This window comes from Cebus imitator, unplaced genomic scaffold (assembly GCF_001604975.1).
Source record: "Cebus imitator isolate Cc_AM_T3 unplaced genomic scaffold, Cebus_imitator-1.0 Scaffold56, whole genome shotgun sequence".
Classification (NCBI taxonomy): domain Eukaryota; kingdom Metazoa; phylum Chordata; class Mammalia; order Primates; family Cebidae; genus Cebus; species Cebus imitator.
In genome coordinates, this window is record NW_016107371.1 from 2268640 (window position 1) to 2295257 (window position 26618).

The following is a 26618-nucleotide window of genomic DNA, read 5'->3' on the forward strand; positions in this document are numbered from 1 at the left end:
AGGTAGTCACTTTTTAAGAAATATTTGGTCTAATTTCTATTTCTAAGACCAAATTTGTGGTAATTTTTTTCTCTTTTTATAGGGACCACTTGTACGGTGGCTGAAAGTGAATTTTAGTGAAGCGTTTATTGCATGGATTCATGTGAAAGCATTACGGGTTTTTGTTGAGTCTGTTTTAAGGTAAAGAAAGTTAATTGCCAAACTTAGAACTTAAGAGTTTATAGATTCCTTACATTACACAGTCCAGCAATAGGAAATTGGTTTGGAGAAACCAAAGGGCCAATCATGAGACAGAGGTTGTCAGTATCACACAGATTATGAAATGCATATTAGTCTTGTTCTTCAACAGCAGGTTTAGAAAAAGAGATTAATGCTGCCGTATCCTTAGCATTAATCTCTTGTGTAGTTACTTAAGTTAAAAGTAGATTAAATATTAGCCAGTATTTGTTTAAAAGGAAGCTCTTACAGATGTTTTTACATGTCACTGGATACATAGTATACTAATGACTTATTGAAATCATTTTGTATTAACCTAAACTATTTTAATATTTTGAGATACTTAAAAAATCATATTCTGGTCCTGTTTGTGTTGCTCATATTAGAAATAGTTTTTAAAAACCCAAAACTTATATATAACCATGCTCACTATTTTTATGTTTCTTCAAATTTTCAAAGTAGATGTGGGTAAGCTCATGCTATTACCATAAAAGTATTTACTGACCTTACTGTAATTATTTCCTGAGGCTATTGATATATTACCTTAAAAATTGAATGGTAATTGAAGTAATTCCTAGTAATCACTCATTTTCAAGAGAGATTTCTAGCGGACACTGAGGACCAAAGGTTTGCGTTTCTATTTATATTAACATTTTTTGTGTATATTAAAGTTTCTATATATATTAGTTGAACTTGTAAAAGTAAAGTGAGATACTCTCTCCCTGTGAACCATGATTAAAGAGTATGAGAATATTTGCTTTGATAAGAAAATCTCTTTACATGTTTGCGTCTGTGGTATACTGTTATTTCTGCTCCTCTGTAAGGTATGGCTTGCCAGTGAACTTCCAAGCAATGCTCCTTCAGCCCAATAAGAAAACTATGAAGAAACTGAGAGAAGTATTACATGAATTGTATAAACATCTAGACAGCAGTGCAGCAGCTATTATTGATGTAAGTGTTATATTATCAAGTATATATATTAAGTATATATTATTAGATAGCCCAGTAGAGTAAGAATTGAAATGAATTTCAGAAAAAAAATGATTGAAAGAAGATAGACAGAAAAGGGAGAGTAAATATGATACTTAATCATTTTTTATTACTTTGAGGTTCTCAACTTGTTATATAAACATAGTAATTTACATTGTTTACCTGTATTATGCTAATTATAGCTGTGTTTTACCTCTTGGCATTTCTACAAGCTGATAATTATCTTGCTGTGTATCAGTTGTTTATAGCTGCAGAAATACAGAAACCAGTGGATAGTAGTTATTTACTGAAACTATAAATTGCAGAGAGGCAGAAAATAAACAGTTATTTTAATTTTATTTGGTAGAAGTGAGAGCGTCAATAGATGAGTATTTTCAAGGTAGGTATCATTTTTCTAAAATGGTATCGCTGGGTGTGGTGGCACATGCCTGTAGTCCCAGCTACTCAGGAGGCTGAGGCGGGAGGATCGCTTGAGCCCAGGCTTGCAAGACTAACCTGGGTAACATAGCAAGACCCCATCTCAAAAAAGAAAAAAAAAAAACAGACAAATATATATATATATATATATATATATATGTGTGTGTGTGTGTGTGTGTTTATAGCTTCTTTTTAAACAAAAGTGTTACCTTTAAACAAAAGAAGATATAAGCTGAGTCACTTGCATTTTTTTGTTTTTGTTGTTGCTGTTTAAAATTGTAGTGGGCTTTTATTTTATATTTTTGGTTTCAAATATCTTGCTGACTTTTTTTCTCTTTAAAAGTTAAGGGTGGATGGTAGTATCTCACATAGGCATCAAACAGTTTATCTTGATAGAAGGAAACGTAGGAAATGACTTGCTATACTCTCGTGGAATTGTGGATAAATAAGAGGTTTAACTATTTGATACACAAGTGTTCTACCAGTAAGTTCTTGTAACATGCATATATAGTAAGTGTTATATCCTTGCATGTTTTTTTGTTTTGAGATCAGGTCTTGCTCTATTGCTCAAGCTAGAATGCAGTGGCATGATTGTAGCTCACCGCAGCCTCGACCTGTGTGCTCAAGTGATCCTCCCACCTCATCCTCCCAAGTAGTTGGGACTATAGGCATGCACCACCACGCCTAGTTAATGTTTTTATTTTTCGTAGAGACGAGGTCTTACTATTTTGCCCAGACTCATCCTGAGCTTAAGGCCTTGGCCTCCCAAAGTGCTGAGGTGATAGAATAAGTGTTGCTTTTAAATCATACTTGCTTTATTTTTACTCCACATTTTGTAAACTTTGTATTCCATAAACTCAGTATTCTAGGCCCAAGATTTAAACAGTAAGTTTTTACAGTATACATAAAAAGGTTGGTGGGATCATGCTGAATACATACGCAGGCTTTGAAGTCAGAAAGCTTGAACCTGGCTTTACCACTCACTCTCTGTGTTTCCTAGGGCAAGTCAGTCTTTTGGAGATTGTTTCCTCATTTGCAAAATGAGAATAATAATGTCTAACTCAGATAAATTAGCCTTAAGTGCATACATTTAGCCCAGAGTAGGTGTTCAATAAAAAGGTAAATGTTAATACTTGCTTTCTTTTTTTGAGTTGTGTAAATACATAATTGAATAATTGTCTATTTTTCCATAGGCTCCTATGGATATTCCAGGTTTAAACCTGAGTCAGCAAGAATACTACCCCTATGTGTACTACAAGATTGATTGCAACTTGCTGGAATTCAAGTAAAAATGGTCTCCTCCCCAGACAATCCTGTCCTTGTGTTGGTGTGTGCTAACAGAAATAAGTTGCAGTATGGTCGTACTTTTAGCTCTAGAATCCTTTGCTTGCTTCCTACCCCCTTTCCTAGGTGAATTCTCCCACAGAGTGGTCTGTATCTCATTTTCTTTTTAAAGGAAAAAAATATATATATATATTGTTTGTTCTTATTGATCAGGTCTGTAAATGTGTACTAAAAAAAAAAATCAGAGTTTATTTATAAACAGAATAGTTTATTTAAAGGTCTTTTCCTTATTGATATCATGGTATGCATTAATTCCATTTGTTACTATTGTACACAAAAGCCTTGTTTACAAGGGAATGGTGTAAACATTTATACTGTTTTGTTCACTGTGTTTAGTAGACATAACTGTTGAATAGTTATTGAATCGTGATGTAAAGAATATGTGACAATATGCAGGTATGGGCTTTCTGAATGTTTCAAATTTCAATCAATGAGCACTGTCAACACCCACAGGAGAGAATAAAATTACCTGTGCAAAGGTGTGTTGTGGTGTGTGTAACTTAAGATTACAGTTCAGTTTGAGAGTTTAATAAATGATGTCATAGCTAACTTGCTATGCTGCTTCCAGGATTTTGTTATATGCTGAGGTGTAACCATTTGTGTTGTCTGACTTTCATATGATTTAATTGAGCCAAATTTGGGTCAGAACACAAATTTGAGGATTATTTTTCAGTATATGACGGGTATTTACATTTGAACACTAGACTTTTAGTTCTCTCAAATAATTGAGAAGTAGGGCCAGTTTGGGATAAAGTCTAGCAGAACTATGCAGCTTTAGTCATTTGCTTTGTCTAAATCCGCATTTTACATGTTTTCTTCTTAAGATCTATAATTTTGGCATTTATATCATTTATGACATAGTCTGAAAATAGAGACATTGCTGGCCTTTAGTCTCAGAAATGAATGACTTAGTTTAGTGTCCTGAAAGAGCTTTTAAAAGAGGATTTTGTGGCAATGCTCTTCCCTTACTGTGCACTCACAGGTTTACAAATGGGAAAAAGAAGTTTACATTTCAATTTAGGGGCATCTCTAAGCTATGCTATTCCCTTTAGAAAATTAGCCTCCAAAATTTTTTATTTCAACATTTAATATTATTTCATGAATAACTTCAGACAAATACAGATGTCCACAACGTAGAACATGAGAGATCCCCTCCCCCAATTTCCACCTCCCAAGGGAAGTTTATATATTTTTCTAGGTCCTTTTCTATCTTTACATCTTTCTCTCTCTCTCTCCCTCTTTCTTTCTCTCTCTCACATATACACACGCAGAACTTATTTTTAATGAAACAGGATTATACTATACACATCCTGTCACTTGCTTTTTTTTTTTTGCTTAATAGTATCCTTAAGGTAACCTTTTATGTCAGTGAAGCTAGAGCTACCTCATTCTTTTAACCGGCTGCATGGTATTCCATTGAGTGTCTGCCATCAGCCGAGTGATAGTCTGCTTGTTTTAGTTTTTGCTCTTAACAAACACTGCTGCGGTCAGGATCCTTGCACAGATTTCTTTGTATACTTGTGTTAGTATTTCTGTAAGATCCCAGAATTGGAATTTGTAGGATCATAGGTTATGTACATTTAAGTTTTTGACACTCACTGCCAAGTCATCTGTCAGAATTCTAAATTAAAGACATGTTTGGAATGTGGATTTATCTTCAGTTTTTCCTTGGACAAGAGGAAGCTGTGAAAAATTTTGATATCAGAAAATTGTGGTTTTTTGTCTTCTTTTGCACATTCTTTGAGTCTTAGTTTCTGTAACATGGGGCTACTCTCTCTATCATAGGGAGGTATGTTTTGACAATAAATTGACTTTTAAGAAAAGCTTGTCACTAACCTGAAGCTCAGCCACACAGTGACTTTTAAGGTTTTAGACTTTACTGTTGTTCTCATGAGAATAGGTAGAGACTGTGTAAGGTTTAAAATCCCAGCATATGTTTGAAACTACGGGACTTTCACTGTGATTTCCACCAGGGAAATTATAGCAGAGTGGCTGAGCTTGTGTTCCTAGGCCAGGCCCTAACTCTGCTGCTGATGAGCTTTGTGGTCCTGGGCAGAGTGATGTCCGATTTCCAGTCCCTCCTCTCTAAAATGGGCATGATTAGAGTGCCCGCCTCATTAGGGACATTGAGGTGAGTCAGTGCGATTCCATGTGCCAGAAAGTGCTGTGAGTGGTGCCTGGTGAGAGGCTGGTGCAGGTACTTAGCCCTTGGGGAACACATGTAGTTCCTTTTCACTATGTTTAATTTGGGAAATTCCAGGTCCACATCATTGTAGCGTCTGAAGGTTGGAAGGAATTCATTGTGTTTAACATAACATTAGAGCAGTTTGTGTCACCGAGCTCCAGTCTGTGCTGGATTATTGATATTGTTGGTGACGGTCACCATTCCTAGGAAGGGACTGTCCCAGGCCACTTGCCTTCCCCAGGAGTCTGCTGGTTCTCCTCAAGGATAGTGCTCAGATAACAGACTCATTGACATTTACTGAGCGTCTGTCAGGGACCATTCACAGCCACATCGTCCTCTCGGCCCCTCCCTGAGTTGTTATGGTGGGAGGACTGGTGGTCCCCATTTGAATGTATGGAGACTTAAGGTCAAAGAAGTGAATTCTTTGCTGGGTCACAAATTTTGAGCCGGTCAGAATTTGAACCTAAGGTTTCTGACTGCTGGGTGTCATACTTGCCTACCTATACTCACTATTGTGTGAATGAGCCAGACACGTTCCTTGACCTGAGTCCGAGATGGACAATGGCATAGGAAAGTTGCTAGATATGGAGAATCAGATGTTAACTTGTGTTGCTATTGTTTTTTGTTTTGTTTTGTTTTTGTTTTTGAGACAAGGTTTCACTGTCACCCAGGGTGGAGTGCAGTGGCACGATCAGGGCTTACCGCAGCCTCAGCCTCGACTTCCCAGACTCAAGCAATCCTCCACCTCAGCCTCCCCAGGCAGCTGGGCCTACAGGTGTGCGCTACCGTGCCTGGCCAATTATTTTGAATTTTAGCACAGATGAGGTCTCAATATGTTGCCTGGGCTGGTCTCGAACTCCTGAGCTCAAGGGATCCTCCTGCCTCAGCCTCCCAAAGTGCTGGAATTACAAACAAGCGTGAGCCATTGCGCCTGGCCTGTGTTGCTATTATATTTATAGGAACCCAGGAGTCCAGAACGCTTCATCTATGATGGGTTAGATAATGTGTCTAGTTGTTTGCATGCTAATGTCAGTAGCCTCAGCTATTCAACCTAGGAGAGTTTTCTACCTCTCACACTACCCTGCTGAAGTTGTTCTTCAGCAGAAAATCTTTGTGGAACATAGTGCAGCTTTTTGAATGAGTACATATCCAGTAGTACCCTTTAAGTAATGCTTTGTATACAAATACTTAGCAAATGTCAACCTTTATTTGCTCTTACTTCAAAATTAAATAGTCCCAAATGTTGGAAATAAAATAAAAGACATTGGTCTAGATATGAGGTTTTTCTCCTTCATTCTCAGCTGTCCTTTAAGAAGAAATCAAAGTAGCATATACACAAGTTTAAAAACCACATACAAATACTGTAGAACAGCTTATAACGAAAACCTTGCCTGCCTTTATAAAAAATGTGATTATCTTCTGTTAACGTCAATAAAAGATGGTTTGTCCTAGAAGGTCAATAAATGGTATTATGTTCTAGAGGAAACCTAGTAAAAGCTTTCCTAATTTAGTACATGTCTCTAAATTGATGTTCACCCATTTCGATATTGTAGACTTATTCATGGTCTTTATTTTTCTAGCATAGATAACAATTGATGCTTTAGATTGATATATGCAGGTAATTCTTGCTTTCTAAAAAAAGGAATATGTGGCACATTGGAACCACTTTATTCACCAGCGGATTTGCCCTTAGAGTATTTTTTGATCTGAGCTGATGGCTTGTGAGAGAAAAAGGCAGCAGAGTAAAGCCGTGGAGGCCATGAACAGTGAGAGACTGCCTCCTGGCCTTGTTGCTGGTGCAGAAGATGACACTGAGGAGAAACAAGACAACATCCTTCACACCAGGAATGGCCAAGATAATGCAAGAAGAAGAAAGCTTTAAAACAATCCAGAAGGCAGTCAGCAAACACAAAGGGGGACATTCCTTCCCTGGCAGTTGCTCAAAACTGAAATTGGTTATTTATTATGTACACCGGGGCTTGTACTTGGGGAATTTAATAAAAATGCTCATTACCAAACCCCATAGAGATGTGGTTTAAAGTCTTAAATAGATCTGAGGAATCGCTTGCATTTTAAACAAATACCCAGGAGAATCAGAGGCTAGGGGTTAGTCAATTATAATCTGATGCTACCTTTTAAAGATTCTTCTTCTGAACCCTCAGATTGGGGTGTTGATTTAGAATTTGTAAGCATCTTGAGGTCTCATTCAAATAGTGATTCTTCTCTGTTTACAGAGACCACACTTACTAGAATCATCATGAGTAAATCAGCTTTTGCTACTGTCACTTGAGGAAATACTCCACATCGTTAAATCAGTAGAACTGGAGAGTCCTGTCTCAGCAGAAACTGATCAATAAAGATGTCTTTTGCCCTTGAAAGGCCATAGAACATCAACCTGAAATTCGCAAAAGCTCTAAAATGATGAAGGTCACATTTTCATCTTTTAATTGAGAACTCATTCTGGACATGATTTATCACTGCTTGTAAAGTATAAAAAGGAACAACCAAAACAGACTGAAAGAATGGTTTCTGTGAGGAAGCTCCCCTCCTCGCCAGGAAAGGGCTGTTAAGATGGAAGTGAAAAAAGGAGTTGGAGGCAGCAAAGGTTATTGTTGGTGTTGGACAAAGGAAGGAATAAACTGTATGATGCCACCTGGAACTTGAAAGTCGTTTGTTTTTCAAACAGAAGATGAAGTATTTAGAATATCAAATCCCAAGGGCAGTTTTATGTATTTTGTTATTTCCTAGGTATGTGGATAACCTCACCACATAGTCCTGTGACAAATTTGTCCTATTTTGTATAAACTATTTAGATATATATTTGGGCTGTTTCTTAGAGTACTTTATAGGTCAGTACAGGTTTTATACGTTGTTAGAAGCATGAAGACACTTGTTTTTTAAATAGAAATTGTGACTACCCAGGTACCATATTTTGCCACAAGGGGGCACTCGTGCCATTGAAAAGCAAACAGTTTCTCTGCCCGGCATTTTTGTTCTGACGTGTACAGTCAATTTAGAGAAGTCTACACTCCACTGCATTCTGGTTTGGTATATTTTGTTACAAGCGTTTATTAATATAAAGTTCTCAAAAAATGTTAGATGACTCATTTATTTTGTAACAATCTAGCTTCTGTATGTGTGCATAAAACTCACACATCTTTCTGCAGACTGGTGCCAGCCAGTGATAGTTTTCACTGAAGATCAAATGAGAAAGGTAAGGATATATGTATGTGTGTGCATGTGTGTGTGCATATATAATCACTTATTCTGCAGATAGTTACTGAGTATGTGCTGTGAACCAGGCATTGTGTTATTCACTGGGGATTGAATGCAAGCAGTCAGATGGGAACAGTGTCTGCCTGCCTTGATGGGGCATGCAGCCTGGTGTTCTGGTGGCAGTCTTACTGGACAAAACACAAACCCAGCAGCCCCAAGTTAGGAAGAGGATTTTACTGATCTGTGAAATCCATAGTCTGAAAACATACTGATTTAACGGTATCTGTCCAGAAAAGTCAATCTATGGTATCAATCAGTGAGTTAAAGAATAGACTCATCTTTTTTTCACGTTTGACCACTTAGTTGGTCTGGCTTAGCACTGTCCAAAAGAATTTCCTGTGATGATGGACATTCTAAACTTGTGCTGCCCAATGCGGTTAGCCCCTAGTCACATGTGACTGAAGATCACTTGAACTGTGGCTCGTATGACTGAAGAACTGAATTTTTTTATATCTTATTTTTATTTTTTGAGGCAGGGTCTGGCATTGTTGCCCAGGCTGCCTTCTGGGCTCGAGCCATTTTCCCTCCTCCACTTCCCCAGTAGGTGGGACCCCAGGCACACGTCACCACATCCGGCTTTTTTTTTTTTGGTAGAGACTCCTCACCATGTTGCCCAGGCTGGTCTCGAGTTCCTAAGCTCAAGTGATTGGCACTCCTCAGCCTCCCAAAGTGCTAGGATTACAGGCAAAACCCACCACACCTGACCAATCTTACTTAAATAGCTACATGTGGCTGGTGGTTACTGCACTGGACATACATGTCTAGTTGGTCACACCTGGCCAATGAGCCTTTTTGACCTTGAGTTTCTAATATGCCCCATATCCTTTGGCTTTTTTGTTTGTTTCTATGATGGGAAGAGCCAGCCTTGCTTCTGTTTGTTTTGCCAGATTTTAACATCCCCACAAGCTTGAGAAAGAGGAAAGGACTGCTCTTGGAATCGTTGTGCCTCAGATTGCTATGCAGGACAGCATTCTCTTTGATCACAAAAGAACTACATATACTTTGTGCATTGATGTGCATGAGAGTAAACTGGTTGTCGTACTGAAAGACCAAAAGCTGTTTCTGATGGGAAATATTGAATCAGCAGAATTGAAAACACAGCTGTGTGGTTCTAATGGGAATATAATTTCTTCTGTCAATCAGTGCTCACTTAGCATCCATTGTGTGCAGGGCATTCACTATTCCAGCCTCTGCAGGGAGACATCAGGGAGATGCTCACCATGTGCTTTTGAATGACATGATTTGTGTCTATTGACTGAGAAGTTTAAGAGGTTCATGAAACGTTGAAGCCATTGAGGCTTTGTTTGAGAAGTCTAGCAACTCACAGTCGCCCCTGGAAAGAGGCAAAGGGGAAAGGGAGAGCCCTCTGTCAGAGGCTTGTTTTCTGTCAATGACATGTGACATGGATTTTTACCTCCTTCTGTCAGTTGGCCACCCTCTGCCTTCAGTCTTGTGAAACTTCCTAGAATTCCCCCTCCCCATCCTGGACTCCTGGTTCTTCCTTTGCCTTGCCCACTGGCCATATTTCTTTCCTAGTCTATTCTGACAACCTCCTAACTGGCCACTTGTTCCCAGTCTCTGGTCACCTTCATCTTACCCTAGCTGTGGGGCCAGTGGACTGGCAAGTCACTGCTCACAAATCCTGGAGAGCTGCTCCCTTGCCCTCAGGATAAAGTCTGTGTTCAAACTGGATTTTTTCCCCATTAGAATTGCTTCTCTATGTGTTCTCTGAAAGGAGAATAGCATTTACTGTTTGTTGCTTTGATGGGGGCCTCTTTGGAGGAGGAATTTAGATCATAGATGGTCCTTAGGGATGCTCCAGTAGTCTCCTTTTCTACCTCCTCCAAGCGGGCCACCTGGGCCAGCTTCACATCTGTGCTCTCTCAGGCTGTAATCGTGGTCAGCCTAGCATCCCAGGGTCTGAATTATTCCTTCTGTAGAAGAAGGAAAATTAGGATAACACTATAGGACTATTGTGAGAATGAGGATTAAATTGCAGATCCAAATTTTCTAGCAAGGTACATGGCGCAGAGGAGGGACTCAACATATTAGCTGCTCTTCTTCTTGTTAGTATTATCCTTTTCCATGCTATGTGATTTGTGTTTCTTTTTTGCCTATTGCCTCATATCTTATGTGAGTTGAAATTAGTTCCCCTTTAACTGCATCTGTTTAGAAGGCAGATTTCCCATTAAAAACCTACCGGCATCACATGACCAGCAAGTTCACTCCTACATGTAAACCCAAGACAACCGAAACCATATGTTCACACAAAAACCTGTACGTGAAAGTTCATAACAGCATTATTCATAATAGCCAAAATTGGAAACAACCCAAGTGCCCATCAACTGAGGCATGAGTGTATAAACAAAATCTGGTTTATTAGCACAATGGAATATTATTCTGCCATAAAAAGAAATGAAGTGCTGACCCATGCCACAAACATGGATGAACCTAGAAAACATTGTGCCAAGTGCAAGAAGCCAGACACAAAAGGTCACATGTGATTTCACTTATAGGAAATGTCAGGCGTAGGCAAATAAATTGGTATAGAAAGAAGATTCGTGGTTGCCAGGAGCCAGGATGGGAAGGGACTTGGTAGTGACTGCTAATGGATACAGGGTTTCTTTAGGGATGATCATGTTCTGGAGTTAAGATAGTGCTGACAATCACACGACTTTATGAATACACTAAAAAAAAAAAAAAAAAAACTGAATTGTGTACTTTAGAAGGTGAATTTTATGGTGTATGATTTCTCAATTTAAAAAACCTACTAGGAATTAGCTCAAATTTTCTACAAATTCTCTTAATGCTTTGCTTATATGTTTATATCGATATCGTTTTTAAAAGTTAATTTGAATTCCCTTTTACGAATGGTAAGGAGTTTGTCCTCTGGGGTTTCACTCTGTCCAGTGCTGTTGCTGTCGATTCTGTCCGATTGCCTTTTTTGTTGTTTCCGTTTGTCCACTCAGCCCCTCAGGTGGCCTTGGCTGCAGCCATCTGCAGTCACCTCCTCCACGTGGGGCTAGGTTGCAAATCTGTCCCAGAGTAGCTCATCTCACTGGTTATCACATTAGCAGTCACTCATGTCAGCAGTTCCCGAAGAAAAGATGGCTGGCTGGCTGGCTGAAACTTTGCTGGTCTGATGATATCTTTCTGCTGTTTTAGTACATGTGTCACTGACAACTGGCTTAGGTAAAAGGGCCCATAGTTCCTTTATCCATTCAACAACCATCTACTGAGGGTAGAATCCTCATTCACTTAGTGAATACTTAGTAATTTTTGAATACCTGGAAGCTGGGGCAGGAGCAACCAAATGAGAAAAGGGACCCTGTCTGCCTGGAGCTTACGTGCTGGCGGACAATATGCAATAAACATAGTGAACAAGGTAAGGCTTTTCGCCCGCTGCACCTGTGAGGCCGTTGAGAGCTGATCTGGGCTGGGAACGGGTAGGAAGAGCTGCTTCAGAGGCGTGTCTAGTTGTACGCCAGAAGATGCCAGCCACGTGAAGACCTAGGGGAAGGAACTGGCTCAGAGAGGTTGGGTAACAGAGGGTCAGCATGGCAACAGCTGAGTGAGTGAGGGCGTGGATGTGCAGCAAATGCGCATAGGGCCGGGTCTTCCAGAACGTGCTGAGGAACTCAGACGTTTTTCTTACAACAAAGAGAAGCCAATTTATTGTTATTTGCCTGTTTCAAGGATCACCCCGGCAGTGGTCATACTTGTGTGTTTGTAACCCCAATTTCTTACGTCGTGCTTGGCACGTTCATAGCAGGCGCGGGGTTCTGACTCAGAACCTGGCGGATGAATTCACGGAGAACGTACTCAACCCGGAACTGTGCCGGGGTCTGCACGCGGCAGTTCTCTGCAGCTTCCCGCACTTTAAAAGTGTTTTACAAACATTCTGAATGCTTTCCTGCAAATGCCTGTGAAGATCCAGGCAGAATTTAGTAATTTGTAAAATTTATTAAATTCTTTTGCAACTGCCTTCATTTCTTCACAATTACCTGTTTGCCAAATTGGCATTTTAAATAATATTTGACACGTAAGTGGCTGACTCCACAGCTGCAAATTAGTCACACATTAGTCTTTTGATAATAGCCAACACGTGACAACAGGGTTTTCTGGTTTTTTTTTGTTTTTTGCATGAGGGGGTGGGGGCCATTCTGGCTGCCTTTTCATTTTTCCAATATGTCATATTTCTCACTTCCACTTTTCTTAGAGGGGAGAGTTGTCTTTTTGCGGTTTGAAAACTGTTATAGTCTTGCTGAGAGACAAGAGGTGATGATCTCCACCCCGTAGTAAGTCTATCATATAAATTGTTGCTGCTCTAACCTCTCTGTCCCTGCCTCTTAAGTCATTTAAGGTATTTGTTTGGGTAGCTATATCGGATTCCTTTCATTTTCCAGGGGAAATACAGCAACTTTAGAGAGACGTGAACACGGGAATATATGAATTGGTTGCTTGAGAAGTGTTAGTGTTAGTTCTGCAATGGGGGCCTGTACCATTAGGTACTTATGCTGAAAGGAAATGTAAAATTTTCCATAGTCACAGCTTTCCAGATTTTAATTGGCTGCTTGCCCTCGAGTCAAACTTTCTTTTCTAAAATAAATGTTTTGGATGGCTCTTATCTTTACAACCAGACACACAGCTTCAGTTCCTCCTAAGAAAGTTAACTCTTCAGCTACATGGTGGTACACAATGTTGTCCCCGCTCAGCAGCTTTTGAACACTCAATAAATCCCACATTAGAGTTGCAAGGAGAAAGTAACATTTATTAGATCCTTCATTTTTTAAATCCCACCCCCCCCCCCCCCCCCGCCCCCGCACTTTTTTTTCTGAGATCGGGTTTTGCTCTGTCACCCAGGATATAGTGCAGTGGTGCCATCATGGCTCACTACAGCCTCGACCTTTCAGGCCCAAACAGTGCTCCTGCCTCAGCCTTCTGAGTAGGTGGGATCACAGACACATTCAGCTATTTAAAAAAGCTTTTTGTAAATTAGCCAGGCACCTGTAGTCCCTGTAGGGAGGCTGAGGCAGGAGAATTGCTCGAACCTGGGAGGCAGAGATTGCGGTGAGCTGAGATCGTGCCACTGCACTCCAGCCTGGGCAACAAGAGTGAAACTCCATCTCAAAAAAATTTTTTTTGTGTGTGTAGAGACTATGTTGCCCTGGCTGTCATCGTTTATCCATTGATTTTTTTTTTTTTTTTTTTTTTTTTTGCCTTTGTTTTTTTTTCCTAGTTTTCCCCCTGTTCTTTGCTTCTTAATTTTGGTTGGTCAAAATCTTTCTTTTAACATTTTGGTTCCTCTTCAACCTTGGGAATTCTGTTTTTATTCTTTCTTGCCCTTTCCTTGCTTCATTTCAGGACTCCTTTCCAATGAACTTGCCATTTTTTTTCCTGCAAGGATTGTAGTTTTAAAGAAAGCCCACTTGCCTGAAACTTCATGTAGCTAAGCAGCTATTTCAAATAATTTATGAGGTTGAGGAAAATAAATGATAAACTCATGCAGTCAGGCAGTGTATTAGTTCTCTAAAGACAAGAGTTCAGAGTTCCACGTTCTCTAAAGAAAAGAGTCAGTATATGACAAGGTTTATTATAAGAAACTGGCTCACATGATTACAGAGGCTGGCAAGTCCAAAATCTGCTAAGCAGATGTGAGAAGTATAAAAGTTCCTCTTCCAAGTTTTTTTCTTGTTAAAAAACAAATCCTTCTTGCTTTTTGTTAGAAACTCTTTGTTAAGCCCTATCCTATGTATCTGTTAAACATGCTTACAGGCGTGTAGTACATTCTATGTCCTTGTACTTTAACCAAAATATTTGTGCTAGACATGCTCACAGGCATGTCCCAGCTCATAGCCTGTGCCCTTTCCTTATTTGGACTTCCTTTTTTTAACTTGTTTAAAAAAGTTTTAAGTTGTTAGCCAATCGGGTTTTAGTTTAAATTGTGAGATCTGGCTCCAACTAACGGAGCTCAGACACGGCAGTAAGGACAACCCCAAATGGGTAGGAATAAATATGTCTGCTTTTCCTTTGTTCACTGTACTCTTGTGGCAAGATGGCTAGTGAGGGTCCCCTTCCTGCAGGAAGTAAAAATTGCCTTGCTGAGCAATCCTTTGTCTCAGTGCTAATTTTTCTTTGCAGCACAGAGCATCTGTTTCCAACAGCAGATGTCCCTGTTTAAGTCTGAAGGCTGGAAGCTGCTATAGAACCCAGAAGAGCCAATGTCCCAGTGCGAAGGCATCAGGCAGGAGAGTTCACTCTTACCAGGGTCAGTCTTTCATTCTATTCAGGCCTCAGCTGATTGGGTGAGGCCCACCCACATTGTGTCTACTTTACTCACGACAACTAATTGAAATGTGAATCTCATGTAAAACACTGGTATGGTTTGGCTGTGACCCCATTCAAATCTCACCTTGAATTGTAGGTCCCATAATTCCTTTGTGTTGTGGGAGGGACCCAGTGGGAGATAATTGAATCGTGAGGGTGGTTTCCCCCACACTGTTCTTGTGGTAGTGAATAAGTCTTACGAGGTCTCATGGCTTTATGAGGGGAAACCCCTTTCACTTGGCTCTCATACTTCTTGTCTGCTTCCATGTGAGATGTACCTTTCACCTTCCACAATGATTGTGAGGCCTCCCCAGCCACGTGAAACTGTGAGTTCCTTAAACCTCTTTCTTTTGTAAATTGCTTAGTCTTGGGTATGTCTTTATCAGCAGTGTGAAAACAGTCTAATACACCCTCACAAAAACACCCAGAATAGTGTTTGTCTGACCAACTGGGTACCCTGAGGCCCTGTCAACTTGATGCATAAATGAACATCTCAGGCAGCTCTTGCTTTCTCAGTTACAACAGGCTTCAATTCTGGCTTTGGGGTTACTTGTTGTTTGATATATAAACAAATTAAACCCAAAGAAAAAGAAAAAGGCCTGGAATATCAATTCCTAACTGTGGCAGTATTTTTTACATTTATACCACTCTGATGCCCTTTTCGCCACATTTTGTACGCATTCTTTTTACTGGTCTCTGGTAATCCGTCTCCCATTCCTCACAAGAATTGTTCCAAATCTTCTCCCCTTTTCATAGGTTTCCTTCCCAAAACTCCAACCCCTTTATGATCTGCTTAAGATCTGGCCTCTTCCCAGCTGGGAGAGGTTGGTTACCTTGCTAAGGTCACACAGCTGCTTTATGGTAAGACTGAGATTTAATTTGAAGCAGTTGGTCTTGGTAGTTGTGGGAGACTGCCAGGTGCTGGGTGCTGGGTGCTAGGTACTGTGCCACATGCTAAACAGCCCAGACTTTCCCATGTGGGTCCTCTTCATGCTGGGAGGGTGTGTCCTTTTCCAGCCAGCATGCCCTGCCCCCTTCTGCATGCCACGCTCTGCTCCGATCTTCCACCCAGCACCTGTACCCTTGCACACAGGCCTTCGGCACTTTGTTTGCTCCTATAATTTTCTTCTTTTCTGTTTAGTTCCCTCCTTTTTATTTTCATTATATAAACACAGTTCTGTTTCTTTCATTTAAAAAAAGCCTCTCCCACCAGACACGATGGCTCATGCCTATAATCTTAGTACTTTGGGAGGCTGAGGTGGGAGGATTGCTTGAGCCCAGGAGTTCAAGATCAGTCTGAGCAACATAATGAGATCCCCATCTCTAAAAAAACCCCCCAAAAACAGCTAGGCATGGTGGTGCATAACTGTAGTCCCAGCTACTCAAGAGGCTGAGATAGGAGGATGGCTTGAGCCCAGGGGGTTGAGGCTGCAGTAAGCTGGGACCACATCACTGCATTCCAGCCTGGGCGACAGAACCAGACCCTGTCTCAAAAAGAAAAAACAGACAAACCTTTTATTTGACCCCCTGTGTCCCTCTTATTTGAGGGATTACCTATCTTTTCCTTTCCCTCCACATTCTTTATTCTTTTTACTTCCAAAGAGGCCCTCCACCTGCATTATATGTCTTGCCCTGCTAATATGTACTAGTGCTATATATGCTTGATTGTACATTGTATGTAAATGTTTTATTGTGCATTAAGGTCCATTTCCCCATGCATATACACATGTATATTGCACTAATTACAGTGCACAGCATGTTATATTGTAAGATTACATAAAATAGATTCAACACATGGATATTGTCCAGTACATTAATTCCTTTATTTTACATAGGACATATCATTGATTATATACATGGCACATTAAGTCAAATCAATCCTCAACAACATGCTTATCACCTCCAATAAAATTTCTATGCCACCAAGCTTTGAGAAACCAGCAACCTGGTCTGGAAATGTCCTTCTTGCTTTAGGCCCATAAAACTTGGGGACTTCTACACTTGAAACTATACCTGGCATCTGGTTCTTACTTCAGGGGCATAGATTTCAAACCATCTAAATAGGACACCTTGGCCAGGCACGGTGGCTCATGCCTGTAATCCCAACACTTTGGGAGGCCAAGGCGAGCGGATCACGAGGTCAGGAGATGGAGACCATCTGGCTAACACAGCGAAACCCTATCTCTACTAAAAATACCAAAAATCAGCTGGGCGTGGTGGCACACACCTGTAGTCCCAGCTACTTGGGAGGCTGAGGCAAGAGAATTGCTTGAACCTGGGAGGCAGAGGTTGCAGTGAGCTGCCATTGTGCCACTGCACTCCAGCGTGGGTGACAGAGCCAGACTCCATGCCAAAAAACAACAAAAAAAAAAGACATCTTGGTGACTAATGACTAACTAGCACGTGATCACAACTAACTGTGGTGTTCTGCACTTGTATTTTTTAATTTTGGAGGGTGCTGTGATCCAACATGGCCGTCAAGGCCTTGACACAGTCAACTTGATTGTAGGTAGCTGAGCTTAAATGGAATATTCTTTACTCACATAGAAACCGTATGGTGCTAATTGATTCATGCTCAATGGACATAATAAAAACAAGATACAGACACAGACACATACACACAGTTCTTCCTGCCATGTATGATTAACTTTGCAAACCTCTCTACCCTCCTTAAACTATTATAGCATCTGAATAAGTCTTTTATTCTTGCCAGCCTTGCCCAAATAAGAAACCTTGTATCTATTGACTGCTAGCTAAGGCTCCTATACGTACTCACCTGCTATCAAGTTTAATTAAAAGTTCATCTAGCGTTAGCCCAACTCTTAATTTAAGCATTTTTCAAAAATCCAAACGTAAATTAAAAATTAGGCTTTCTACTCTAAAAGTTTTTTTCTTACTAAGATTACCAAGAGAGACCCCAGTACTAACATAGCACTTAAAATTAGCAGTTTTCTCCAAGAGAGAGTTTTCTAGATATAGCTCAATCCATTAAAGGAAGGCACTGAAAATGCCTAGATGAGTTTATATAACTCCCTAAACCCCCAGGCTTGGCTCTGGCCCCTCTATTAATTCTTAGTAAGATTCCATGTGCAAGAATCTGCATTGTATGTGTAATCAACAAGAGTGCAAAAGGAGCAGGCATCAAGCACACTAACTGGTAGCACATAACGTCTTGCTCAGCCACACCCCTGCAGGAAACAGCAATGATAAAAAGCAATAAACGGAAAGTTTGACTGAACTATGCTAATTTTCCTTAGGGTTAGTAATTTTGTGTCAGTCACCACGGTCGTAAACCCAAATTAATAAAATCTGAGAAGCACGTTTGTGTTTCAGATATACACAAATAGGGCTAAATTTAAACTAAGCTGCAAAAAGCCACAGCTAAAATACAAATAAACTAGAAAAATGACTTTAATATGTCCTGAATACACGATAGCTAAGACCTAAACTGGAATTAGATACCCCGCTATGTTTAGCATAAACCTAAATAAAGTTATTTGCCAGAGTATTATCAGCAACAGCTTAAAACTCAGAGGACTTGGTGGTATGGTGCCTTCCATCCCCCAGAGGAGCCTGGCTCATAATAAACAATGATAAACCTCACTTCACCATTTTTTGTCAATTCAGCCTATATACCGTCATCTTCAGCAAACCCTAAAAAGGTCATAAAATAAGCGCATGTACTTACATGACATATTAGGTCAACGTGTAGCTTATGAGATGGGAAGAAATGACTTACATTTTCTAATTAAAGTATACCCAACCCATGATAAGCCTTATGAAACCACAGGCCAAAGGATGATTCAGTAGTAAATTAAGAATAGAGAACTTAATTGAATAAGGCTGTGAAGCACATGTAGACAGCCCATTACCTTCCTCAATACTTCAATAAACCCAAGTTTATAATTAACACCATCTATAAGAGGAGATGTCAGAACAAAGAATACTGGAAAGTGTGGTTGGACAAACCAAAGTGAAGTTTAACTCAAGGCACCTGGCTTACGCTTTGAAGATTTCATATTAATCTGACCACTTTGAGCCAAAACTAACAAAATTTAATAACTACATACACATTTTAACAAAAACATTTATTTACAACAGGGAGGACAGGGGATAGGAATTTATTTAGATGCTATAGGAAAAGTACTGTAAGAGAAAGATGAAAGAATAAACTGCAAAAAAACAAAGCTTACATTTATGTCTTTTGCATAATGAATTAACTAGATCAGTTTTACAAAGAGAACTTTAGCTAAAAACCCTAAAACCAGATGAGCTACTCATGGACAGTAATAAGAGCAAACTTGTCTATGCGGTGAAATAGTGAGAAGATCCTTGAGTAGAGGTAAAATGCCAATCGCGCGTGGTGAGAGCTGAATTTCAGTTCAACTTTAAATTTACCTAAAGAAATATTTAATCCCAATGTAAATTTAACTGTTCATCTAAAGAGGTACAACTCTTTAGAAACAGGAAACAACCTTTTGTAGAATGTAAATTATTACATTCTTATAGTTGGCTTAAAAGCAGCTACTGCTTACGAATGTGTTCAAGCTCAACAATCCATATCTTAATTCCACCTATTTATAAACTCCTAATATTTTACTGGATTAATCTATGTATAAATAGAGGTGATTCTGTTAATATAAGTAACAAGAGAAAATTTATCCTTGCTTAAGCTTACACCAGATAAAATAGCATTCCTAATATTAGCTGATAGTTACCAACTCAATAAATTCAATCAATCAACTGTTCATTTAAACAAATATTGCAGAGTTCAGTGACTCACACCTATAATTCCAATGTTTTAGGAGTCCAAGGTGGGAGGATTGCTTGAGGCCAGGAGTTCCAGACCCCATCTTTACAAAAAATAAACCAATTCGCCAAGTGTGGTGGCATGTGCCTGTAGTCCTCGCTACTTGGGAAACTGTAGGAGGATCCCTTGGGCCCAGGAGTTGGCGGTTGCAGTGAGCCATGATCACATCACTTGCACTTCATTCTGGGTGACAGAGTGAGACCTTGTCTCTAAAAAAACAAAAAAAGACCAATTGTTAATCCAGCAGAGGCATGCACTACTACTGCACTACTTAAGGAAAGATTAAACAAACTAAAAGGAGCTCAGCAAATACAGACCCTACCTATTTACCGAAAATGTTACCTCTCATACAACTAGTATCAGACTAGTATGTCACCTGCCTGGTGACATGTTTAGCAGCTGTACTTTTGTGACTGTGCAAAGGTAGCATAATCGTTTGTTCCCTAAATAGGGGCTTGTATGAAGGACTATAAGAGGGTTCAAGTGTCCCTTGCTCCAATGAGTGAAATTGACCTTCCTGTCCCTGCAAAAAAGATAGGGATATTGAAATAAAACAAGAAGACCCTATGGAATTAGTTAGTCCTTAAATTAGACCCTTAAATTAGTTAGTTAAACCCTTAAGTTCACAGACTGTTAGTCCACATAAAACAACTTTAAGCTAACTATTCAAAGGAATAACACCTAATCTTTCAGACTAAAAATTTTGGTTTAGGTGACCTCAGAGCACAATACAATCTCCAAATGATTAAAACCTAGACTAACATAATCGCTTATTAACCTAAGCAATTTGATTAATGGAACAAGTTACGCTAGGGATAACAGTGCAATCCTATTTTAGAGTTCATATCGACAACAGGGTTTGCAACCTCGTTGTTGTCACAAGCCCCCAATTTATTAAAAACACAATATTTGCACGGTGCAATAAAATGAGGTATGTTTATACATAATAGATCAAATTAATAGCCTCCAGCTGCAACAGCCATAGGCCACCAATGATATTAAAGTTATTAATATAGAGAGTGTTAAGAATTGAATTTTGATTCTTACATAATTCCTACAACAGACCTAATGGTAATGAACTGGGGGAAATTGGGCAAGGGCTGTTCAGATTCATTTCTGTGTCCCCTTGTCTTTAGGGATAAGAATTTTCCTTTCCTTCAAGGATAGGGAAGGCATCTCTCATGTGTTCTACTTCAGGGGGAGATCAGAGAATCCTTCCTAGGTTTTTATGGCTTGCTTCATGGGAGAAGGATAGAGGAAGGCGAGAGTGACCTTCCCGCTTCTGTTGTTTTCTTAGGTGCCAAGATGCCATAATTCAGGATAACATATCCTGATCCTCAACTATTTATTAAAACATAGAGCACAACTACCATCTTTCTAAATAGACTTGTGTGTATATCAATGCCTGGGAAAGGAAGGCCTAGAAGGCACTCTCTGCCGGGAAGAGATGCAGGGTGGGAGTGAGGAGTGGGCTACAAGGTCTTCTTCTTTACCTGTATGGTGGGCACTTTTTTATAGTGACACTGTAGTGAAGTCTAGTGTTATTTTCTTAATCAAAATGGTTTTTTCTTAAGTAAAGCAAGAAGAAATAAAAATCACAAAAGCCTGCCATTATAATATATTCTATAACATGGACATTTGTTTTATTCTCCTCAGCACAATGATCACAATTGACTTTAAAAATATCCTTTGTGTTAATCCTCATTAATTTATAATTACCATTTAATCTAGTGTTTTTCAAGCTGCGACTAAGGTTTATTAGGGGGTTGTGAGACCAGTGTATGGGGTTTCCATCAGTACTTCCTTAATGAAAAAGAAAAGAAAAAAAAAGAAAGACGTCAGGCACGGTGGCTCACCGCCTCATGGAAGCCAAGGTGGGAGGATCACTTGAGGCCAGGAGTTTGAGACCAGCCTGAGAAACATAAGGAGATTCTGTTTTTGCAAAAGTGAAAATAAAAAAAGTACCTTGGTATGATGGTGCATCCCTGTGGTCTGAGCTACTCAGAGGCTGAGATGGGAGAATTGCTTGAACCTAGGAGTTCAACGCTGCAGTGAGCTAGGATCAGCCACTGCATTCCATGTCTCAAGAAAAAAAAAAAAAGTAAAGGAGGGAAGGAGGGAGTAAGTAAGACCTCAGAATAGAAGAGAATAGGATAAAATAAAAAGCATTGGTATGCTATACAAGCCATAAAGGCAAATATTGTTTTGCAAAACCTTGTGATGTAAAATGTATTTCTTGCTGTGGGCTGTGGCCCCAAAATTTTGAAAATCACAGACTTCAACCCTTTTCTTCTTGACTTTTCAAGGTGGCTAAACAAGATTGAATTTTTCTTTTGTGTAGTTGTAGTGCACATTATCTTGAATAATCAAGCATTAAAAAAAAAAAAAGCACTGCAGGTTTATTCTTGCTCATTCTCGCCATTTTCTCATTAAGTTCACCTTTGAAAAGCAGAACTAGGAGAGATTGTAAATGTTGATGGATAAACTTTTCAGCCCTTACCTGGGTTCATTAGCACAGTCAAAGAATCTCTCAAAGTGAGGCATTTAAGAGGCTCAAAATGGGCCCCAAAATGCACCATACTTTTTAACCTAATGAGGAACTACCCAGCAACTAGATGATCCATCAAGAATTTCTTTTAGCCTAGATTTCCTATTGCAAAATATCACAGAGATACATTTAGAATCATGAGTATTTCATATTTGTCAATGAAGAACCCAGAAATCATATTATTATTATTTTTCAAAGAGCACATGCCTTATTTTGCCTTCCATTTGCCTTTTTAAAATTTACTTTTAGGCTGAGCGCTGTGGCTCATGCCTGTAATCCCAGCATTTTGGGAGGTCCAGGCCGGTGGCTTACTTAAGGCCAGGAGTTTGAGGTCAGCCTGGCCAACACAGTGAAACCCCGTCTCTATTAAAAATAGAAAAAATTAGCTGGGAATGGTGGCTCACACCTGTAATCCCAGCTACTTGGGAGGCTGAGGCATGAGAATTGCTTGAACCCAGGAGGTGGAGGTTGCAGTGAGCCGAGATCACGCTTCTACACTCCAGCCTGGGAAACACAGTAAGACTCTGTCTAAAATAATAATAATAATAATATAATTTACTTTTATATTAAAACTGGTACTTCCAACTAGATCCTTTATTTTTATTTATGCATGACTCCCCATTTTATTTTATTATTTGTATAAGTATATGGATTACAAATGCAATTTTGTTACATGCATAAATTGTGTAGCGGTGAAGTCAGAGTTTTTAGGGTATCCATTACCCAAATAATGCACATTGTACCCACTAAGTACCTTTTCATCATCCATGCCCCTCCCACCCGCTCACCCTTAGAAGTCATATTATCTAGATGAAGGAATTTTGAAGGTGGATTTTCTGAAGTCATGTTGTCTAAGATAAGTCATATATTGTCTTTGTTGTGCAATGATCAGTTATACATATCCATGTAAACCTAGTGAATTGTATTAATCACATGGGATATATTTTAATAAGAGAAGTTTCTGAGCTGAACACACCACATACGTTTAAACATGGAAACGTAACTGTGTCTTCTCTTCTTTCCCTGGGTCCAGTCACCTCACCCTACCCATCTTCCCTTGGAGCTGGACCACATTAGCCATGGAAGCATGTGCTGCAGTGCCGGGCTCTTAATCAGGGCTGGAGAAGCCTCAGCGTGGGGGAGTGAATGAGGCACTAAGATACTCTGGTTTCAATATGGCTAAAGCAGAATTAATTTAGTTCTCTGTCATTTCCATTTCCCACGGACGAGAACAATTCAAATAATCCATAACCCCACACAATTATGTTATTTTTTAATGCATTACATTATGTATGCATGTAGTATGTGTATATACATATAGTGTGTGTGTGTATATATATATAGCATAGTTGTGATTTTTTAAAATGTCCTTTTTGGTAATCTGTTTTCACTTATCTAGCACATTCTTATTTAGTGTGCCTGATTACCCGCTCTTAATTTTAAAGCAAGTGTTAAGGCTATTTCCTTTTCATAGAGAAGGAAATGGAACCATATATAGATGATTCTGTTATTTAAATCTATATTTATCTATAGAGCAGTGTGCCTGCTGACTTAGCTCTAAGCAAGTCTTAAATAGAAAAGCAACAACCAGCCTTGCCTTATTTACTACTGAACTAAATCCCACCCACCAGCATTCTCAGAATCAAGTTCTATTTCCAGTCTACATTATTCCTCGGGCTATTCTCTGTAGACTTGTGATGGAAAAAACCTTCAAATCTAAATTCACACTTCACATGGTATTTTGCTAGTGATCATTCTGGTGAGAGGGCCTGACGTGGCTATGAACCTTTGATATCCTACTACGATTGTCTGCTTGTATGTTGGGGGCGGCAGAGAGCCCCACTGTCTTGGCTTGAGGGATAGCAAAGAGTTGAATCCAGAGCAAATCCTCCAGCTGGCCCTATTCAAACACAAGGGTGAGCTGTTTCCCTTCCCCGTGCCATCACCCTGAGAGGTTCTAGGGACCTCTTCTGAAAGAGGCCTTGTGCATGTCCTGCAACATCAAAAGTAAGTCAGAAAGGGTTCAAGTCTTGGGTACAGGCAGGTGCCACTCTTAGAGGGTGGCTAGTGGATGATAGACAACCTATCAGAAGGGTTGTGGCATATATTGATGGTTTTCTCCGAAACAGAGTAGTTTCACATTCCTTTTCCATTCATCCCTGTGGGTAGCACTTATTTCCCCCTATAGAGATAGAATATGCCAGATATTCCTAGACTCTATTACAGATAGGGGAGGGCACATGTGACCCAGTCCTAACCAATGAGATGTAAGGGGAAGTCAGTTGAGCGTTTCCAGGAAAGATTTTCCTCCTTGCTAAATGTAAAGATGCACAAGAATAGCACTCCTTCCCTCCTCCTGTGGTTCTGTCTATGGATGGAGTTACATGAGGGTGTGATGCTTGGAGCTGTGGCAGCCACTTGCATCCATGAGACAACGACCTAAGAGAAAGCTCATCCCTCTGAGATAGCAGGAGATAGAGCCTGGGTTCTTGATGACAGTAAGCTGCCAAACACACCTTCGGCCCTCTTTCTTAAGACTTCTTATGAAATGATTGTCTCTGTTAAGCTGTCTTTAGACAGATGTGTTACTTGCAGCCAAAAGCGTTGTTACAAGAAGTCAGTAGGAATGAGCTTCAGGAAGCTCTCTGCTCTGGTGGTGTCGGTGCCTACCAGGATGGAGGGTAAGGCTGCTGAGTCAGCTCCTAAACCCGTGGCTCTTTCAGGAACAAGGTTCCCTTGTCTTGGACTCCGTTAACCTCTCCCTTTCTTCCTTCATCCCTGCTGCCCTCCTAGTCCTTACCTCCAACAGCCCAAGAAATCTCTATTGTCTGGGGGTGTAGAAATGTGACCCATACTCATCATAATTTTTCTGTGCTCTGAATTTTCTCAGGGCCTATGCTTTTGGAACTAAAAATAGACTTTTGAGGATTTTTTTTTTTTTTTTTTTGAGATGGAGTCTTGCTCTGTCACCCAGGTTGGAGTGCAGTGGGGCAATCTCGGCTCACTGGAACATCTGCCTCCAGATTCAAGCAATTCTCCTGCCTCAGCCTCCCAAGTAGCTGGGACTACAGCACCTGCCACCATGCCCAGATAATTTTTGTATTTTTAGTAGAGACAGGGTTTCACCATGTTGGCTAAGCTGGTCTTGAACTCCTGACCTCAGGTGATCTCCCCACCTTAGCCTCCCAAAGTGCTGGGATTACAGGTGTGAGCCACCGTGCCCAGCCAATAGACACCTTGTTTTTTGTTTTGTTTTATTTCCTACAATAGCATCTTTCAATTTACAAAATATTCTAGATGGTTAAATGGCAAGAAAGCCAAGAGGATGTGTATACTGTTGTAGAGGAGGACGGGGTGGGGTGGGGAAAGGTCATGGTGGTGGTGACAGAGGATGTGGCAGATAGAAGAAGAAGAAAAAAACAGAAAGAAAACAGTGTTGAGGAATAATATTTTAATCCTAGTATCCAGTTTCAAACTCTAGCCTTTTTATTTATTTTTATTTTATTTTATTATATACATATTTGAGATGGAGTCTCACTCTGTTGCCCAGGTTGGAGTGCAGTGGGCAATCTTGGCTCACTGGAACCTCCACCTCCTGGGTTCAAGAGATTCTCCTGCCTCAGCTTCCTAAGTAGCTGGGATTACAGACACCTGCCACCATGCCCAGTTAATTTTTGTATTTTTAGTAGAGATGGGGTTTCTCCATGTTGGACCAGGCTGATCTCAAACTCTCGACCTCAAATGATCCACCCATCTTGGCCTCCCATAGTGAAACTAGTCTTTTTAGAGACGCTTGTCATAAACATTCACAGTCTTAATATTTAGAGGACATGAGTAATTTCACAAATAACATTTTAAAACTTTCAAACTTTGCCTTTTTGTGATCTGTCAGAAAGGCAAAGCCATTTTCAAATCCAAGGAATAACTTTCATTTGCTCCAATCATTAAAAAAAAAATAGTTTCAGAACTCCTGTGTGCTAGGGTCTAGCTTCTAGGGATATAGCAGTGTAAGAAACAGAAAGAAATCCCTGCCATCAAGGAGTTTACAGTCTAGAGGGGCAAGGCAACTAACAAATAAAACAAGAGAGAAAGAAAGAGAAATAAAACCAGGAAGCACTAGAAGATGCTGGGGGAGGGTTGTCATTTTCAACAGGATGTCAGGGTTCCTGAGAAAATGAGAGAGCCGAGCAAAGGAGATGAAGGAGGAAGCCATGAAGATACCTGGAATAGGAGCTCCCAGGCAGAGGGAACAGCAGATGCAAATACCCAAGGCAGGAGGCCTCCCGGCATAGATGAAAACAGTTTACATTCGTGTGCCTGGAATAGAGCAGGCAAGGGGGGAAAGTAGGAGGGGACCAGGTTCCAGAGTCTATGGGCAGCAAGACTGAGGAGGGCCCTGCTTTGGCAAGGGAAGCTTAGAAAAATGCCTCTTGGTTGACTTCTCTCTGAATGGTTGGCTAACTGATGCCACATCCTCAACTCTTGGTTGTCAGAGGTCCCAACTT

The 26618-nt window shown here is 40.1% G+C and overlaps 2 protein-coding genes across 3 annotated transcripts in view; both read left to right on the top strand.

Moving 5' to 3' along the window:
- The window catches only part of ATP6V1C1 (ATPase H+ transporting V1 subunit C1), a 48930-nt gene extending 41759 nt beyond the window's left edge, over positions 1 to 7171 (top strand). For both annotated transcript variants that reach the window (XM_017528919.2, XM_037738659.1), the window contains exons 11-13: positions 83 to 180; positions 1041 to 1167; positions 2817 to 7171. In XM_017528919.2, coding sequence (XP_017384408.1) covers positions 83 to 180; positions 1041 to 1167; positions 2817 to 2912 — 321 coding nt within the window. In that variant the 3' untranslated portion in view covers positions 2913 to 7171. The remainder of the gene's footprint in view (positions 1 to 82; positions 181 to 1040; positions 1168 to 2816) is intronic.
- Positions 7172 to 11726: 4555 nt separating this feature from the next.
- BAALC (BAALC binder of MAP3K1 and KLF4) overlaps positions 11727 to 26618 on the top strand; it is a 132925-nt gene continuing 118033 nt past the window's right edge. The window contains exons 1-2 of the mRNA XM_017528922.2: positions 11727 to 11813; positions 14570 to 14672. Coding sequence (XP_017384411.1) covers positions 11742 to 11813; positions 14570 to 14672 — 175 coding nt within the window. The 5' untranslated portion in view covers positions 11727 to 11741. The remainder of the gene's footprint in view (positions 11814 to 14569; positions 14673 to 26618) is intronic.